Source organism: Salvelinus alpinus, chromosome 24, assembly GCF_045679555.1.
Source record: "Salvelinus alpinus chromosome 24, SLU_Salpinus.1, whole genome shotgun sequence".
NCBI lineage: Eukaryota > Metazoa > Chordata > Actinopteri > Salmoniformes > Salmonidae > Salvelinus > Salvelinus alpinus.
In genome coordinates, this window is record NC_092109.1 from 5821862 (window position 1) to 5842253 (window position 20392).

General features: G+C 42.5%; 1 protein-coding gene across 9 annotated transcripts in view; it reads left to right on the top strand.

Annotated features, from left to right (window-relative positions):
- Positions 1–20392, top strand: part of fcho2 (FCH and mu domain containing endocytic adaptor 2) — a 99955-nt gene that overhangs the window by 47860 nt on the left and 31703 nt on the right. For 7 of the 9 annotated variants that reach the window (XM_071363368.1, XM_071363370.1, XM_071363371.1 and 4 more), the window contains 9 exons: positions 7161–7205; positions 7507–7579; positions 8193–8217; positions 8510–8566; positions 8664–8724; positions 8951–9126; positions 15844–15868; positions 18928–18970; positions 19196–19275. In XM_071363368.1, the coding sequence (XP_071219469.1) occupies positions 7161–7205; positions 7507–7579; positions 8193–8217; positions 8510–8566; positions 8664–8724; positions 8951–9126; positions 15844–15868; positions 18928–18970; positions 19196–19275 (585 nt within the window). The remainder of the gene's footprint in view (positions 1–7160; positions 7206–7506; positions 7580–8192; positions 8218–8509; positions 8567–8663; positions 8725–8950; positions 9127–15843; positions 15869–18927; positions 18971–19195; positions 19276–20392) is intronic. The other 2 variants (XM_071363369.1, XM_071363375.1) reach the window with 1 other exon arrangement.

The following is a 20392-nucleotide window of genomic DNA, read 5'->3' on the forward strand; positions in this document are numbered from 1 at the left end:
TCTTGAGCACAAGGACTATGGTGGTCTGCTTGAAACATATAGGTGTTACTATGGTGGTCAGGGAGAGGTAAAAAATGTCAGTGAAGACACTTGCCAGCTGGTCAACGCATGCTTTGAGTGCACGTCCTGGTAATCCATCTGGCTCTGTGGCCTTGTGAACGTTAACCTGTTTACTCACATCGGCTGCGGAGAGCAAGAACACAGTAGTCTGGAACAGCTGGTGCTCTCATGCATGGTTCAGTGTTGCTTGCCTCGAAGCAAGCATGTAAGGCATTTAGCTCGTCTGGTAGGCTTGTGTCACTGGGCAGCTTACGGCTGTGTTTCCCTTTGTAATCCGTGATAGTCTGCAAGCCCTGCCACATTTGACGAGCATCAGAGCCGGCGTAGTAGGATTCGATCTTAGTCCTGTATTGACGCTTTGCCTGTTTGGCTCGTCTGAGGTCATAGCGGGATTTCTTATAAGCATCCGGATTAGTGTCCCGCTCCTTGAAAGCGGCAGCTCTAGCCTTTAGCTCAGTGTCGATGTTGCCTGTAATTCATGGCTTCTGGTTGGGATATGTCCGTACGGTCACTATGGGGACATCGTTGTCGATGCACTTATTAATGATGCCGGTGACCGATGTGGTAAAACTCCTCAATGTTATCGGATGTATCCTGGAACATATTCCCTTCTGTGCTAGCGAAGCAGTCCAGTAACTTAGCATCCACTTCATCAGACCACTTCCGTATTGAGCGCATCACTGGTACGTTTCTGTTTTGCTTGTAAAGAAGAATCCGAAGGATGAGTTATGGTAAGATTTGCGAAAGGGAGGGCGAGGGTGAGCTTTATGCGTCTCTGTGTGTGGAGTAAAGGTGATCTAGAGGTTAGTTGCACAGGTGACATGCTAGTAGAAATGAGAACTGATTTCTGTTTCCCTGCATTAAAGTCACTGGCCACACGCAGCGCCGCCTCTGGATGTGCATTTTCTTGTTTGCTTACGGCCCTATAGAGCTTGTTGAGGGCAGTATTAGTGCCACCATCGGTTTGTGGTGGTAAATAGACAGTTACGAAAAGTAAATAGTATGGTCTGCATCTTATCATGAAGTATTCTAACCTGTGCGATCAAAAACTCTAGACTCCCTTAATATTAGCGATCGCACACCAGCTGTTGTTAAGAAAGAGCACACACCCCTCCCCCCTTCTTACCTGAGGCAGCCGTCCGGTCTAGAGGATTTATGGGGAAAAAACAGCGAGATGTATGTTATCCATGTCCTTCTTCCGAGAAACATCGAATATTACAGTACTTCAGGTCCCGTTGATAGGATAGTCTCGAGCGGAGCTCTTCCAGTTTGTTCTTTAGTGATTGTACATTTGCCAATAGAATGAAGGGTGGAGGCGGTTTATTTGTTCGCCAACATAGTCTTGTCAGGATGCCGGCTCGTTTGCCTCTGGCGCCGTTGCTTTCTCTTTCGAGGGCCGGGGATTAGGGCCTGGTCCGGAGAAAGCAGAACATCCAGAGCTGCTGATTCATTGAAGTAGAAATTGTCATCCAACTCGAGGTTAGTGATCGCTGTTCTGTGGTTCAGAAGCTGTTTTCGGTCATAGGAAATGATGGCGGAGATATACACACACACACACACACACACACACATTGCTGTGTTGAGGCTGCAGACTGAACTAAGCAGCCAGAACCAAGCTCTTCTGGAGGTCAGGAGCTCAACATTGGCTCTTGTGTAAACTACGACATGCTACAGTAATCAAGGGAAATCTCTCCAAATGGTTTAACTCCTTCTCCCTCTCTCTTGCTCGGTTGGTCTTGCACTCTCTCGCACACTCGTCTGTGTAAAACCTTGTGTGTCAGGAGGTTATTAGATCCTAATCTTAAAGCCAATCATGGTAGGCCTAAAGAAAGTGGGTTGATTATCACATACAGTATTCAGACCCCATGACTTTTTCCACATTTTGTTACGTTACAGCCTTATTCTAAAATGGATTAAATAGATACAAATCCTTAGCAATCTACACACAATACCCCATAATGACAAAGTGAAACAGGATTTTAGACATTTTTGCCTCTTTGGGAAAATGAGGCAAAAATACTGTATTTACATAATTATTCAGACCCTTTGCTATGAGACTTGAAATTGAGCTCAGGTGCATCCTGTTTCCATTGATCATCATTGAGATGTTTCCACAACTTGATTGGAGTCCACCTGTGGTAAATTCAATTGATTGGACATTTGGAAAGGCACACACCTGTCTATATAAGGTCAGAGCAAAACCAAGCCATGAGGTCGAAGGAATTGACCGTAGAGCTCCGAGACAGGATTGTGTCGAGGCACAGATCTGGGGAAGGGTACCAAAACATTTCTGCAGCATTGAAGGTCCCCAATAACCAAGTGGCCTCTATCATTATTAAATGGAAGAAGTTTGGAACCACCCAGATAGAACATCTCTTGAGAGACCTTAAAATAGCTGTGCAGCAACGCTCACCATCCAACCTGACAGAGCTTGAGAGGATCTGCAGAGAAGAATGGGAGAAACTCCCCAAATACAGGTGTGCCAAGCTGGTAGCGTCATACCCAAGAAGACTCAAGCCTGTAATCGCTGCCAAAGGTGCTTCAGCAAAGTACTGAGTAAAAGGGTCTAAATACTTATTTAAATGTGATATTTCAGTTTTTATTTTGAATAAATTAGCAAACATTTCTGAATCTGTTTTTGCTTTGTCATTATGGGGTATTGAATGTGTATATTGATGAGGGGGGAAACTAATTAATCAATTTTAGAATAAGGCTGTAACCTAACAAAATTTGGAAAAAGTCAAGATGCCTGAATACTTTCCCCAAGGCACTGTAGATATGGCAAGGATAATTCGGCATCATTCGCATCTTTACCTTACACATCCTTCTCTCATCTCCATATTCATGAATAGCTTATGCCATCCTTTTGACTCCTGGTGAAGGAGTTATCTATGGTTACAGCCGATGTTGTGTTATGCATTGTGGCTTTCCCAGGGGCTTGCGCCACATCCTATCAGGTAGCCGACACAATGGGCCCGACTTGGGGTGTGTTTGTGTGTATACAAATGGTGACCCTTGACCTCTGTGTCCAGACGTGGCGTCCGGACAGCAGCGGCCTTCATTTTGTTTTGACAGCAGAATTAATTGAGGGCTGAAAACAGTTGTAAAATTCCTCCCCTTCTCAAGCTGTTCATTAGAGATCGCAACGCGGCCTAGGCCGTGTCAGAAAAATAACCTGCCTGTCCCTTGATGAAATAGCTGAACGGATGGCCGGTCCAGTGCCTTTCGAGAGAGGGAGCTTGAATAAACTTTCTACTGCGGAAACAATCCTAAAGTGACACGCTGCGAGGGTGGGTGGGGGGGTTCGCAGTGTTCACCGATATCCAGCTGAGCTGTCAACTGGCGGCTAGCCAGACACGCAACCCCTCCGCCCCTCTCCCTCTCTCCCCGCTCCGCTCCGAGCACCATATGAAGCAAATGCAATTTTAAAAAACCATTCTCCGCTCATGTGTGACTCGACTGCATGCTTCTCTCAAAGAGAGAAATAGAAAAGAAACCTCTTCCTCTATATAAACAAAGTCGCCTGTCTGTTTATGAAATGTTTAAACGGTTCCCAATGTCGCCTGTGCAGATTTAGGTAAGATTAGCGTGTCTAGTTTGTAGTTTCTTTTGCTGTAGTCCATGTATGCGTAAATATTGTCAGATGCAATTTTAGGATGCTGTCAGCGAAAGGTTCCTGCACTGCTCTTGCTTTATTTCAGGCAATAGTCATGCAATGTGGAGTAGCCTAAGTATAGGCTTTAGAAATGTTCTTTCAAATATGTTTATTCTCTTAGAATTGGTTACTATGGGGTGTTTGGCAATGGCAGCAACTGTTTAATACTTTTGAAGATTATGGTAAATGTAAGTGCTCCCTCTTGGCTAAGTAAAAATACCTGCTTCTTGTCAGCACTGTGTGGATTAGGCATTGAGCAAGGGTCTCTCTCCTCTCTCTCGTGAACTAGTTCTTGGATGAGCGTAGCGTTTGTTTTGATTGGAACGGAGCGCACACACAAACAGCAGTCACGTCAGTGTGTGTTAGCCGGCGGTGAAGAGCTAACGGTAGACGGTCTGATATTGCACAGTAGAGGAGATCGGTCATTGGTGGACTCTATCCACTTCACTTGGCGTGATGCGTGCCTCTCGTGACTCCCCGCTTCCATGCGCTTCTCCAAGCTCTGCGCGCCCTGAACAATGCGTCAATTCTGCCCGCGACTGACGTTCTCTGGGGAAGGCTGCGTTGAACCACTGTTGCCGTATATGTTTGACTAAAATATCATTAGCTTTGTTTTTTCAGGTCATGGCATTTTGGTGCCATGGAAATAAAATCTTGCCCAAGGCTGGCCTCTTCCCCTCTCTTCTTTCTCTTTCCATGGTCTGGTATAGGCTAGCAAACGCAGACTGTGTGTCGTGCATGAGCTTTTAAGAAGATAAATACAAAGGAAAATGCCCAAAAAGGCACTTGGAACAGATCTGTATTCTGCTGAGTAGGCTGTGTAGTCACGGAATCCCAACATTGCTTTATCAACGGACAAAATAGATAACACAATTAATAAAATCATAGTTATTCCCATCTACTATTGACTATAGCACTTTAATCTTATGTTAATAGGAATTCATTTACTGTTCATAGATTAATCCTCTAAGAAAATTCACATAAAACAAGGTAAAAGTCACCATTTCACACTCATCGTCTTTCTGCTCATGATAAACCGTAAGATGATAGCTTTGGACTCGCTGACTTGTCATTGTGCTAACGTCATATGGGGCCTTGTACTATTGACACGCACATTCATAGTGAGTGTTGCTTTATCCCCCACAGCTTTAAAAAAATAAATTATTCAACCTTTATTTAACTAGTCAAGTCAGTTAAAGAACAAATTCTTATTTACAATGACGGCCAAACCCGGACGACGTTGGTCCAATTGTGCGCCGCTCTACGTGACTCCCAATCACGGCCGGTTGTGATACAGCCTGGAATCGAACCAGGGTCTGTAGTGACGCATTTTCTCAAGACTCGTGGCATTCCAAGTGCAAGAGCTCAGAGGTAAATATGCATAATTGATGAACATTAAATTAAGCAAGATCTTTGTTGTTTTTCACAGGGGGTTATTCATTTATGTATGAATTTTTAATTTTTTTGTTGTGAAAATCAAGTTTGGCTCAAAATTACATCAAGGTCATTTCTCCGACCAGACTTGACCTTTTTGTAAAAAAAAAAAATACATGTCTACTTATTGAATTATCACTATATGCATTATCATTGGTTTGTGAAGACTGAGATGGAGCCAACTCACAAGCTCTGTGTGCTTTAGTGTGTGCGTGCGTTCTCGCTTACGAGAAGGGCAGATCAGGTTCGTGGCGTGTGTCTATCCATGGGTTTTAAACACCTCACTCCGTGACACTTTCAGTGGCTCAAACCTGTTAAATCCCTCTAACTCTGCTAGTCTGCTTAGTTTGAATGGCAGGTGTTATTTCATTTGATTGGTTGTTCGGTCTCTTTCTCAGGTGTACAGTATAATTGTCTTAAATGCGTGTACGTCCACGAGAATGTGTATCTAATAGTGCTGTGAGGGTGTGTGTTTGTGAGAGAGAAGACTGAGAAATACTGATTTGCTTGTTAGTGTGGCTATACATGCATGCGTGTGTGTGCTGTAGTGTGTGTTTGTTTTGCGTGCTTTGTGTGTGTGTCTGTATGTGTTCATGAGTGCAATGAATGTGTGTAGTGTGCTGTACTGCACTGTACCTTGCGTGCTCTAGTGTTTTCCCCTGTTTCTGGATAGAGCGTCACATCTTGCCGATGGCCACCAGACACCGTGTTGAATGTGCTATTGACCCTGTCTGCCCTCTAGGATCAGCGTGGACAATTTACCAAGCCTGTGTGTGTCTGACCGGATGCTGTCTGTTCCTGCCAAGCCGTGCGTGCGTGCGCGACATTCACAACACTGCCAGCAGAGGGTCATTCACCTCGGGCTCGCACAACTACCGTATAACCATGTGACCGACGGTTATGGATGAAGACTGTCATGGAAATAATATGGAACCGTTTAAATTGTTGTTTTTGTGGAGCAAACTGCCGACTGAATAGCGGACGGCCGGGCATTCATTCAGTTGAGTCCGTTTCTGCGGTAACATGGACTCTTAACAACTTATTGAAACTTTGTTGCCACTTGCGAAAACAAGCAAGTTGTTGTAGCAAATGAGTCGGTTGCCTAGGCAACACCCCCCACAATGTAGCAGCAGGGCGTGGACGTTCTAAACCTGGCAATTTGACTGGTAAACTCGTGTACACTTGCAATTGCTGCCTGGTATTGTCATGCAATCATTTTCATGGTATTGTAGAATGTTCATTCAAATGATGTTAACTGATGTGGCTCATGCAATGTATTTAAATTTTTTTTTTTTTATGTCAGTTGAGTTTAATCCACAAATCACGGCACATTGATGGGTACACTTCCTGCTTTTACTTCCTATGGGTACACTCGCAATGGCCGCTAGTCTACCCGTTTTGCCATCATTGACTTGAATGGGGATGCCCATTCTATTAATTCTATTTCTTTGTCAGCACATGTAGTCCAGAGAGGAGAAAATGTGTGTTTTAAAAAATATATGTTTTGCTGTTTGAGCGGTTATTACAATGACAGCGGTCATTTGGCTGGACAGTTACCGTCATCCAAAATTCCATGACCGTCACAGCCCTGCATTCACCTCTTAAATGCCAAATGAACCTAACTTAATGTTTCTGTCTTATCAGGAGACTCTAGGGAAGGGATGGTCATCTGGTGGGCACATTATTCAAAACTGCAAACATTTCTCTCCAACCCATCGCAAAAATGAGTCAAATTGCATGAAATCAGTAATAGAATTGCTAAATATTCTCTCCGCCCCATGTTAAAATGTGTAGAATTGCCGCAAACTTTCTTTAAAACGACCGCGTTTTCTCTACGCCCCATGGCAAAATGCATAAAATCGCTGGAAATGAACTCTTAAACGTATTTCACTTAGTTCCCCTAAAAGGCTAGGGCCGGATCTGACTGCATGTGTGGGTACGCAGACCTGCGAGCCACTGCAGCCCCTCTAAATGCCAAATGAACGTAAAATGATTGTTTCTATCTTATCAGGTCCTATTGAGTTTGAGGAGTGCAACACTGCCATCGCCACTGAAGGTAAGTCTCACACACACCCTGCTTTTCTAGAGTCTATTCCCACCTCAATGAAACAAACAAACCAACCGAGAACTGGATGAATATCAGAAATAAATGTGAAAAGTCAGACTTTATATTTTGCAAATAAATGGTGGTAACACTTAGTCTAGATGTTTTAAGTTGTCTGACCATCTGAAGAATTGTGATTGTTTCTAAAAGTTGCTGATTTATCACTTTTTTTCAGTTTGGAGTTTGTCACTCATATTTGTCAAAACAAATACATTTGTTCAGTCTCACACGCACTCCTTTGGTTTGTTTCTAGGAGCCAAACCCAGGAAGAGAAAAACATATGCGTTCCCTGGCCGCCGGAAAGACAACAAGGACACAGACTCCACGTGAGTATACATTTTACACTTTGAAAAGTATTTATCAAGGATTTTTTTAAGTCGTTTTTATACTGTTAATTATGTACTTTCCACTGTCTGGGAATAGGATGCGATGGCTTTGTGGAGAGTCTTTTTAACTGACTGATTCTGTTTCAAATTATCCAAGATAAATTCAAATGATCTTGCTTTTTAATGGTGGTGTCCTGCAGACCCAGGTTCTACTATTTCTAATATCTCAAATAGTTTCACATATACATTTCGAAATACGTATTCAGATAGTATTTGAAAATACTAATGCGCGGACTCAAATACACTCCCATGTATTTGAAATAAGTATTTGAGAACTCTGAAATAGTAGGCTATTTATAGGAAATTATTAGAAAATACTTTTGAAATACTTCCAATAGAAGTAGTTGATTCGGCCAAGTTATTTGAAAATACACAGAAAACAAGAATTTAAATAACAAATCATAAAATACTCATGTAACCCAGGTTTGGTGTCCTGATAGATGATACTCCTTTAGCTTCATTGGACTCGATGATAAAATGTTAAACTTTTATGACCATGGCTTTTTTATGAGAATGAAACTACTCTTGGTTGTTTCTTTTGGCATGTTCTCAGGGAGTCGACAGAAGTTGAACCTGCTGTGAGTACCCTTCAGTTACATACTTTAAAATGGCATTTATTTGAATGACATTCATTCAATAGTATGTATGATACTGTATTATTATACTAGTGAATTATTTTGTAGTGTCGTCATCATGCAATAGTATTGCAAATATTTGTCAATTATTGTAGAAATTGTCAAAGTAATTCAATTTGTTGAAGTTATAGTAATCCCCTCTCTCTCTCTCTGCCTCTCTCACTCTCTCCCCCTCTCTCGCTCTCTGCCTCTCTCACTCTCTGCCTGTCTCTCTCTCTTCTTCCCTGGGCTGTAGAATAATGCCAACGGAGCTCCTCCTGGGTACTATGGCACCATAGACTTCCAGAACGCTGTGAGTATCACACACACACACACACACACACTAACAGCAAAATACCACAGCAAGTTATGTGCATTAATGACCCAATATTTTGTCGTCTCTCTTCTAGAATGTCCCCACGGTTGACGAAGATGGCTTCTGTATCAGACCGGAAGACCGCAACGAAAATGATATCCTCCAACACTCCTCAATGCTTTACACTGTTCAAAAACTCTTTGTATTCAAACGCATTTTATCATTCTTTTTGCACCGATCCCATTCTAATATGCATTCAATAAGATGTAACTGTTGGTTTCATGATACCATATCTCCATGAAGCCACTATATTGCCATAGAGCCACTAATCTGTCTGGCTGTGTGTTATGATCTGTTCTGCTCCTTAACCGTGTGTTCCACATGCCAAAGATAACTCGTTCTACTCATCGAGTGACTCGGAGGACGAGGATGAACCCAGGAAGTTCCGCGTGGAGATCAAGCCGGTGGCGCCCAACAACGGGACGCACCAGAGCCGAGCCACCATCGACGAACTCAAGGCCTCCATCGGAAACATCAGCCTGTCGCCACCAACCGCGGTACGTCAATTCTGTAGTCTTTACAACTTAATTTGATAGAAACCTGTTGCTCCACAGTTCTGTCAGAGATTCCACTCACATATTGTAGACTGTCACAAACGTTTTGGTCTTCTGTAGCTCAGTTGGTAGAACAGCATGGTGCTTGCAATGTCAGAATAGTGGGTTCGATACCTGGGACCACCCGTAGGTAAAATGTATGCACGCATGGCTAAGTTGCTTTGGATAAAAGCATTTGCTTAATGCTGGTATTATTATTATTATTGTTATATATTATAATATATTATGATAATATTTTATTTGTCACATGCGCCGAATACAACAGGTGCAGACCTTACTGTGAAATGCTTACTTACAACCCCTTAACCAACAATCCAGTTCAAGAAATAGAGTTAAGAAAATATTTACTAAATAAACTAAAGTAACACAATAAAATAACAATAACGAGGCTGTATACAGGAGGTCCCGAGTCAATGTGCGGGGGTACAGGTTAGTCGAGGTAATTTGTACATGTTGGTAGGGGTAAAGTGACTATGCATAGATAATAAACAGTGAGTAGCAGCAGTGTAAAGACAGGAGGGGGGGTGTCAATGTAAATAGCCCGGGTGGCCATTTGATTATATATCAGTCAATAATGAAGGAGTCCTCCATACTTGAATACTTTGAAAAGACCAAGAAAGTGTTTTGGGATAAAGGAGATCCTATATCCTACAATGTTAAGACCAAGAAAGTGATATACAGTACTACCATTATCACTCTAGGCATGTACATACAAAACAAATGTATTCTGATCTATATCCTATCATAAGATGTTTCCTCTGTACACTTCATCTGGACCCATTCACTGAACTTAGTACGTCTACCCTCTCAATTTGCCTGTCTGAGGAGCAGTACAGTTTCCCCCTGTCTGTCTGTCAGTCTGTCCCATCTCCTCTCTAACACTAGGGGGCAACAGTACATTGTATTTCTCCTGTAAGTTCTGGGAAATGGGTACTTATCAAAAAGCTCTCCTTCTGACAAACATTATTAGACAGTCACTGTATCATTCATATTTGAAAGTCTTTCCTGAGGTATTCCGTTCTGCCTGTTTGGACCATTGCCTCTCGTCTCTAAGATGAGTCACTGTGGACAGTGTGAGTGAGCTCATTCAGAAAGTTGAGTTTTTCTTGAACGATTGAAATTCGATCGTCTGGAGTTAGAATTCAAACATTATTTTTCATTTGCTTGTGTTTGTTATTTACAAGACCGGGAGTATGGAGAAAAAAAGTGTCACAAATAGTCTCCACTTTTGGACACTTGTTTTCTCTCTTACTTGACTTTAACACATGTACATCTGTTTAATGGCACAGGTGGAATGGCAATGTCTCTAGTCTCTCGAACACTCTATTTAACCCCCTAGAGTCAATGTCCGCACCGCCACGGAAATCTAATAAACATCATATTTTAAAAATCCTCATAAATCTATCAGTTTAAGCTAGAGATACCTGTTTTTTTTTCACCCCCATCTGCCGATGTCACACTTCTGCATCTGCGGTGAAAGATACAGAGCTAGAGGTGGTGTTCTCCGTCATTTATGACCCCAACCCCGCGAGCGCCTTGGGACTTGTCTGGAGTCGGTACAGCCGATCTGTCAACTTCTGTCTGTAGCGTCCGAACAGTTTGGGCTACACACTACACCCCTCTGTGGAAAGGTGAGACTCTCGCGAACATGTACGTATCAGATGTTTTGCTCGAGGATGCCCACAGGCCTGACGAGACTCATCTGAAGGTCCCCCAGTTCCAGTTTTTTTTTTAAATATGGAAGTAGTGTGTGTATATATGGAGACTGTAAGGGTTTAAATACATGTAAATAAAAATAAAAAAAAGTTTCCTGATCTTTCTTATATCTGTCAGATATAGGACAGACACTTCAGAACAAACTTCCTTTAGATTTTTTTTGGGGGGGTGGCGCTATCTGTTGATACATGTAGTGAATCTGTTATTCAGTGCATTTGTATGGGCTAATAGCAACATGATCTTTGGTATAACATTCTTAAAACAATTCCATATAGCTTAGACAAGGCTTAGACTGTTTAGTGCCAAAAATAAGGGGTTAACACTTTGACGTGTGTTTGTACGCCCAAACCGGTGTGATTAGAACGCTTATTTAGAACGTCCACTTGCGATTGACGTCAGTGTTTGAGCTGGCCACACTTCTTTTTTTTTCACAGAAACATTTTGCACAGACAGTCTTTACAACATTATATCCTCAATGTGAGCCGTTTATTTTTGGATGCAATGTTCAGACATTTACAGAAGTAGCGACAGCATAACACAATTAGTCGTAGCACCGGGGAAAGAGTGACCTAACACAGGTGGTCATATTTAGCCAACTCTTGGCTGATAGAAACCATAATATGAATTAGCTAATAACAATTACTATATACAATTCATCACACCACAGGTGACCTCACCAGTGATCAAAATAATTGAGTAAACCACTTTTAAAAAATCTGAAGTTATCAGACAATGTGTAGTTTGTGTGCGCCGCCATGTTTGTTTTTTCGTGTCAACCAAAGATTAGAAGTTACAAGATGAGTTGGGTCTGTTTACAGTATGCATGTTGAATGGGGTGTGTCGTCTACCATCATTCACTTCCATCATTCACTTCCGGAAGTTTACTCGAAGGGTGAGTGAACCATCCCTTCACCTCATTTTGTTATAACATATTTGGCCAGATTGCATTGCAAACATGGCACCACACATAGCTGGCAATTAACTTAGCATTAGCTCATCATAATCAGTACAACCTTCAAAAAAGTATTTTACACACATCATACAGTATGTGTCCACTACAATCTATGCAAAATCGGAATGCATGACTTGTCACCAGTACTTGAAAATATGTAAATAAAACAGTAAATACATTATGCTCCATACATTCATACGGTGTGCTACAGAAGAAACGTAAACACAATGTTCAGAAACTAGAATGATAACGTAATAAGGCACTTTGATAGGAATGCACACGTTCAAAGTTATTTATTAGTAGTGAAAGCAATGCGGGTGCCAGGGAGGAAAAAGTTTTTGCTTGATCTCTTGTCGAAGAGAGAAGTTCGTCCGGCTCAGTAAAGCCTCAAAGGTAAATTGTCCGCAACAGTGAAATGGGCTACTTCTATGGTAATTAATGAGGAGGTCGGAACACACCTCAATTCAAACTGTTGTTAGAAAATAAAACTTGTTAGAAAATAATTTGAAATTGGTAAGTTGAAATGTAGCCTATAGATAATTAGCAGGCAGTGTACCTTGGTTTGAGGGCAGCGTGAGTTAACTGTCCATTTTGGAACAGTGAGGGCATTCTAACATCACGCACATAAAAAGAAAACTCACGCTGGGGACGACCGTTAGAGATATTTGGAACTCACGCGTGGAAAGGTTAAATACATAAAAAAATTCTAGTTTCCTGATCTTTCTTCCATCTCTCAGATATAGGACAGTCACTTCAGAACTAACTTCCTTTTAGGTTTGGTTTGTTTTTTTGGTGAATCTGTTATTCAATGCATTTGTATGGGCTAATAGCAGGAAGGCCAAACATCATTTTGAATCAAATGGTTTTGTATGTTTTTTTTAATACTTCAAAAAGTCTTAACATTCAGCTAAATAATCCTTGGTATGACTTTCTTAAAACAATTCCATCTAGCTTAGTAGAACCCCCCCGGCTTAGACGGCAGCAGGGATGCCGCTTCTGTATAGTTAGTTGCGTGGTGTTACACAGTAGAGTCAGTAGACAAACACACACCACTTCACCCTGCTGTCACATCATGGCATGGCATGGGATAGGATGCTCTGGCATGCAGAGACTGTCAGAGCTGCACTGCACGCAAAGCCTGGCCTGACCTTTGACCGTTCTGCCTGGAGTTAAGCTCTCTGTTCAACCTTAACTGACTGACTAGCCATAAAATCTCTCAATCTCTGAGCCTCTGTCTCTCTCTCTCTCTCTCTCTCTCTCTCTCTCTCTCTCTCTCTCTCTCTCTCTCTCTCTCTCTCTCTCTCTCTCTCTCTCACCTCCTGTCTTTCTCTACCTGCCTGCTCAGGTTGGAATTAGCGCCTGCCATTAAACTTCACTACAGTGTGCGTGTTTGTGTGCGGTAGGGGGCACGCTCAGTGTGCTGATTCTGAAAGAGGTCCCCCCCCCCCTCCTCATATCAGCGAGAGGAGTCCTACTGCTCACTAAACAACTGTCACGGAATCTCTCTCTCTCTCTATCGTTTTCTCATTCACTCTGCCACGCTCTCTTTAAATCTCTCTCTCGGTCTTTTGCGCTCTTGTTTTATTAGGGTCATTTTGCTTCTTGGTTTGGACATGACTTGTATGTGATTATTTATGCACACTTTATAGGGGTTAGTCGCCCATTAAATGTGACACAGTGTGTAGAAATGTTTTTCCACATATGTTTTATTCATGCTGTTTGTTTTAAGCAGAGTGATTCCACTTTGGTGAAAATTCCTACATTTATGGATCACTTCTTGATATTTTCTAAGCATTAAGGAGTATCTTGAGGAAAAACATTCTATGGCTTTGCCAAGGCCTGACCCTCTGACTTGGTTCGTTACAAGTAATATCTCAGTCCAACGACAGAAAACGGCAACCTACTGTTTCTTTTTTCTTTCACCTAAATACTGGACTATTCCCTCCGTGTCTTCTCTTTTATCGCTACCTCCTCATTTTTTCCCCACTTTAATGTTGAAGGAAACGTTCTGTGCTCAAAGTTCTAGAGTTAAAACATCTAGGTGACGAGACGAACATTGCATCATCTGGTGTGAATTATTGAAGACGCATTCCTTTTCCTTCTTCCTCCCCATTCTTTGCTGTTCGTCTTTCTCCTTTTCCTGCCCGTTACACTTCTGTGTTTTTTTGTTCCTTTATTGAAACCACAGTTGGAAGCCGGAATGGTGTGTGTGTGTGTGTGTGTGTGGAGATCTGTAGCGTTTGTGTTGCTGGCTACAGCTGTGATTGAACCCATTTGCTGCTTAGTGCCTGTGGGACTAAACCCTGACCTCACGGCGCTATGGTGGTTTAATGCTTTAGCTGCGTCCCTCTAAAGCCCTTCTGGTTCTCTTCTTCTCCCTCCTCTTTTTTCCCCCTCTCCTTATCTTTTTCATTGTGTGAATAAAGGCTTTATTGGGATTGATGGTCCTAGTTTCCATTGGGTCACACACAAGTACATGCAGATCTTCTGTTGGTTGCCACGACAACCGATGTATGTCCTCTGTCAGGGAGCTCGACTCGCAGTGTCAGTCTGTCTGTCTCTCCCTCTGTGTGTAGTACCTGATTGATCCGAGTGCAGGGTTAGATACTGTGTCCTGTCTGTTCTGTGCAGCTGAATCTTTCCCCCTAGGTTTAATGTGCTATGTGTGTTTGAGGCTTAATCCTGTGATTTTTACTGTCTTTTAACACTGGTGTGAAAAAAGTTAATAGTTAATAGTACCGTTTTAAAGTTTCCATGTATCAATTACACTGAGTGTACAAAACATGAAGGACACCTGCTCTTTCCATGACATAGACTGACCAGGTGAATCCAGGTGAAAGCTATGGTCCCTTATTCATGTCACTTGTTAAATCCTTTGCAATCAGTGTAGAATGTAGATGAAGGGGAGGAGACAGGTTAAAGATGGATTTTTTAAGCCTCGAGACAGTTGAGACATGGATTGTGTGTGTGCCATTCAGCGGAAGAATGGGCAAGACAAAAGATTTACACTATGTGACTTTGAACAGGGTATGGTAGTAGGTGCCAGGTGCACTAGTTTGTGTCAAGAACTGCAACACTGCTGGGTTTTTCACGCTCAACAGTCTCCCGTCTGTATCAAGAATGGTCCACCACCCAAAGGACAGCAAGCCAACTTGACACAACTGTGGGAAGCATTGGAGTCAACATGGTCCAGCATCCCCGTGGAACGCTTTGGACACCTTGTAGAGTCCATGCCCTGACGAATTGAGGCTGTTCTGAGGGCAGAAGGGTGATGCAAATCAATATTAGGAAGGTGTCCTTAATGTTTCGTATACTCAGTGTATACTCTAACTGTTCGGGACAATTTGGAGGGTTTGCGAGTACTGTGTCACCACTGATAAATGTAGCCTGTACTGCACATCTCTGTTTTTAGGAAGTATTATTCAGAAAGTAAGTTATAACACAAGTGTTGATTCTTAAAGAGTAATATGTTGAGGAACTTTGTGCTGTCATTTTAAGTAGGCCTAGTTTCAGTCCCTGTAAACAGGTAAAAGTGAATTGACCCTGCTCTACTCAATATATGTCCTAAGGCTGGGTAGTACTTAAGCCATGTCTTAAAATCATTTATAGTCTGTGATAATGGCATCTAAGTACGGATACTTTTCAAGCACGTTCCAGATACAAACATGTTTTTACATACGTTACCGCATCTACTTCAAATGTACTTTCCCTGGTCTTCGGTTTGTCTTTGTACATTAAGAAGTATGTTCTGGTTTTGCTAGGGAGTCTTTTTTTGTTGTGGAGAATGAGGGCTGAAGTTCAGTGTGTGTGTGTGTGTGTGTGTGTGTGTGTGTGTGTGTGTGTGTGTGTGTGTGTGTGTGTGTGTGTGTGTGTGTGTGTGTGTGTGTGTGTGTGTGTGTGTGTGTGTGTGTGTGTGTGTGTGTGTGTGTGTGTGTGTGTGTGTGTGTGTAACTTATCCATGCTGTAGTTAATTAGTGTGTTTATATTCTCAGGGTCAGATGCGAAGGAATCAATCCAGTGAGTATTTTATTTTACACTCCTCTTTCTGTGTCTTTCTGTCTCTCTCGCTCTCTCTCTTTCCTCCTCATCTGTGGCTGCGGCCAGGGGGGCTACCATTTGACTTTTCAACTTCATTTTTCTTAGCTCGGTCATTTTTGAAGAGGTTCGCTCTTCTTTTCTTTTTTTTTCAAAATCCTAGCGACCTCGCCAAAACCAACACATCCCCAGCGAAAGTAAACACAGTTTGTTTTTTGTGTGTGTATTTGAGAAATGACTTCCATTCCCCCTCTAAGCTACGAGTAAGATGAATTGCTTAATTGCTTGTTTCTATTTTGCATGTCAGAAATTATATTTTTCCTCCTGCGCTTTGGCAACAATTTTGTATATTTTCCTACGTTTGATTTTCTGCTTGGACAAATAAGTGCTTGAACAAGTTCATTAATTATCTATGGAGGAATGCAACAAGTCACGTAGTCTCAAACTGTGAACTTACTATGAAGTATTAGTGGGGGTTAGCAAGTAAAGAATGAAGAAAGAAAAATATATTAAGTATATTATTGATACACACTATACATTGCCTGTATACATGTACTGTATACATTGTTAAAACCCCTTGACTTAGTCCACATTTAGTTGTTACAGCCTGAATTCAAAATGTTATGAATATATACTTTTTTTATCACCCATCTACACAAAATACCCCATAATGACAACGTGAAAACATATTCTCAGAAATGTGTCCCTTTCTCTTTTTTCTTTTTTAATGAAATACAGAAATCTCATTTACATAAGTATTCACACCCCTTTTCTATGACACTCCAAATTGAGCTCAGGTGCATCCAATTTCCTTTGATCATCCTTGAGATGTCACTAGAACTTGATTGGAGTCCACCTGTGGTAAATTCAGTTGTTTGGACCTGATTTAGAAAGAAACACACCTGTCTATATAAGGTAGCACAGTTGACAGTGCATGTCAAAGCAGAAACTACACCGTGTAGTCCAAGGACTGGCTGTAGATCTCCTAGATATATCTGGGGAAGGGTATGAAACAATTTCTTGACGTGAAAATCTCCAAGGGCAATTGGAAAAAGTATGGAACTACCCTGGCCGTCCGACCGAACTGAGCAACCGAGAAAGAATGACCTTGGTCAGGGAGGTGACCAAGAACCCAATGACCACTCTGACAGAACTACAGAATTCCTTGGCTGAGATGGGAGAACCTGCTAGAAGGACAACAGTATAGCACTTTACCATTCTGGGCCATATGGGAGAGTGGCAAGATGGAAGCCATTCCTATGAAAAAGGCACATGTCAGCACGCCTGGAGTTTGCAAAAATGCACGTCAAAGACTCTGAAATCATAAGGCAAAGGATTTTGTGGTCTGATGAGACAAAAATTGAACTCTTTGGACTGAATGCAAAGTGCTATGTCTGGAAAAAAACAGGCACAGCTCATCACCTGTCTCATACCATCCCTTACTGTGAAGCGTGGTGGCAGCATCATGCTATGGGGATTATTTTCAGCAGCAGAACTGGGAGACTGGTTAGGCTATAGCGTCTACTAAATGATATACGTAATTGAGGGAACAGTGAATGGAGCCATATACAGGCGAATCCTTGATGAGAACCTGGTTCAGAGTGCAAAATACCTTCGACTAGGGCAAGATTTACTTTTTCAACAGGCGTGGCAGGGTAGCCTAGTGGTTAGTGTTGGACTAGTAACCGAGAGGTTGCAAGTTCAAATCCCCGAACTGACATGGTACAAATCTGTCGTTCTGCCCCTGAACAGGCAGTTAACCCACTGTTCCTAGGCCGTCATTGAAAATAAGAATTTGTTCTTCACTAACTTGCCTAGTTAAATAAAGGTAAAAAAAAAATCTAAATAAGAAATGGCCCCAAACATACAGCCAAAGCAATGCTGGAATGGCTTCAGAACAAGAATGTGAGTGACCCAGCCAAAGCCCAGAAAATCTGTGGAAAGACTTGAAGATTGCTGTTCACCGCCACTCCCCATTTAACTTAACAGAGCTTGAGAAAATCTGCAGGCAAGAATGGGAGAAAATCTTCAAATCCAGATGTGCAAAAAGCCGCCAAAGGTGCTTCTACAAAATATTGACTCGAGTGTGAATCCTTATGTAAATGAGATATTTCTGTATTTCATTTTCAATAGATTAGCAACATTTTCCGAAAACATGTTTTCACTTTTTCATTGTGGGCTATTTTGTGTAGATGGGTGAGAAGCAAATCTGATCCATTTTGAATGTGATATGAATACTTTCTGAAGGTTTAAATAGCACCACTTTATTATCCCTTCATTCAAATCTCCATCATATCAAGTTATAGTTTTGAAGTATTTTATCCATTTGATAGAGTTAAGACTAATCCTCCAACTTTTTGATAGAGTTTAAGAGTGATAGTTCAATCCTTAAGACTGTTACTGGGTATATTTGGTAGAGATAAGAAATTGATAGCCATGTGTTCTACACGTGCTCAGGGCTTTTGGGAGTGTATTCCACCCCAGGGTTAGGCTCTCAGGTGCCAGGTGAGTACTATGTACCTCTCTAGTCAGTTTGACCTCCCACCACCACACGCCATGCCAGGTAGTCCTCCTGACCTCCACCTCAGTCCCACCGCCAACTGCCACAGCCTAGGCTAGTGGACCATACAGTACCTTGTTCTCCACAGCTAAAGCTAACATAGCTAGCTAATAACAATGCTATTAGCAATGCTTCAAAGCTAGAGATTTGCTAACACTATGGATATGCGGCTTTGTGGCTATATTTGCCACGGTCTTAGAGAGGATACACTTAAGTTTAAGTAGCTTGATGTAGATCTGAACAAATATGTGTCCAATGTTGTTGTTGGGGAACCTCTGCTTCACATAGCACCTAAACGCACATTCTAGTTTGAGCCACGCAGAGCACTGCAGCCCTGTCCTTTAACATGGGGCTCTCTGCAGTGTGTGTTTTATGTGCGTGTCTGGTTGGGTATGTATGAGACAGGGTTTTCCTCTGCACCTACGTCACCTTGTGTGTGCTGAGGTTAAGTCTGTCATTTGTATGTTCTTTCCTCAACCAGGCGATGAGTTGGGAAAGACCAGGATTCCAGCGTCCTTCAACGAGTAAGTTGATGTCCCTTAACTTTCGCAGTTAAAAACTGGCTCAGAAACACTCGCAGTAAAAGCTCCTTGACTCACACCCTCTAGTGCCATTCTCTCACTGTTTAGTAATTGCTCTAATTTCCATGTCTCTTTCTATCCCTACCTCTCCCTTCCCCGTGTCCCTACCTTCCCCCTGTCCCTCTCTCGCTCCTGCCCGCTCGCTCTCTCTTGCTCTCTCTCTCTAAGCAGTAGGCCTGCTTTCAATAATGACCTTCTCTCTCTGGATCCTTTCGGCCCGACCCTGGGAGGCTCCTCCTCATCGACAGGTAAGCCCCGCCCCCACCCACCATGTTTTCCCAGAGCTGTATAAACAGAGTTTCAATGTACTCCCATGGGTGGCTGGGCGAGTTCGGTGCCAACCACGGGGTTCTATCTAGATCACTTTCCTAAAGTATGGGTCGCGACCATGTTAATGGTGGGTTGCTGTGTGTGTGTACATTTTATTTTTATTTATTGTTTTACCCCCTTTTTCTCCCTAATTTCGTGATATCCAATTGGTAGTTACAGTCTTGTCTCATCGCTGCAACTCCCGTACGGACTCGGGAGAGGTGAAGGTCGAGAGCCGTGTGTCCTGCGAAACACAACCCAACCAAGCTGCATTGCTTCCTTGACACAATGCCCACTTAACCCGGAAGCCAGCCGCACCAATGTGTTGGAGGAAACACCGTACACATGGCGACCGTGTCAGCGTGCACTGTGCTCGGCCCCCCACAGGAGTCGCTAGTGCGCGATGGGACATGGACATCTCTGCCGGCCAAACCCTCCTCGAACCCGGACGACCAATTGTGCGCCGCCGCATGGGTCTCCCGGTCGCGGCCGGCTGCAACAGAGCCTGGACTCGAACCCAGAATCTCTAGTGGCACAGCTAGCACTGCGATGCAGTGCCTTAGACCACTGCGCAACTCGGGAGGCCCTTGTATATATTTTTTTATGATCTCAGTCGGGGTCTGAACTTATTAGAATGGTAGTATACACAACGTGCAATTCAAAAATTTGCTTGTGCATCAACAGTTTTTCTCTTGTAATGTCAGTCACTAACAGTCACTCAATTAGCCATGTCAGCTAACAAGTTTTAGATTAGTAAGTTAGTCTAGCCAGTTAGTCTATAAATGATATCCGATACCAACCGGGCACGCAGGGCATATGCCCAGGGGCCCTGACCCCCAGGGTGCCCCCATTTTGATTTTGGCCAAATGTGTGGAATTGCAGGAATTTAGCTTTAAAACTGCAAAGATATCTCTCCACCCCATGGCAAAATGATTAGAATTGCATGAAACGTGCTTTAAAACAGCACATTTTTTCTGCAAGCCCCAAGGCAAAATGTGTAGAATTACAGGAAATTTACTTCAAAACATAAATGTTTCTCTCTGCTGTCAAGAAGGG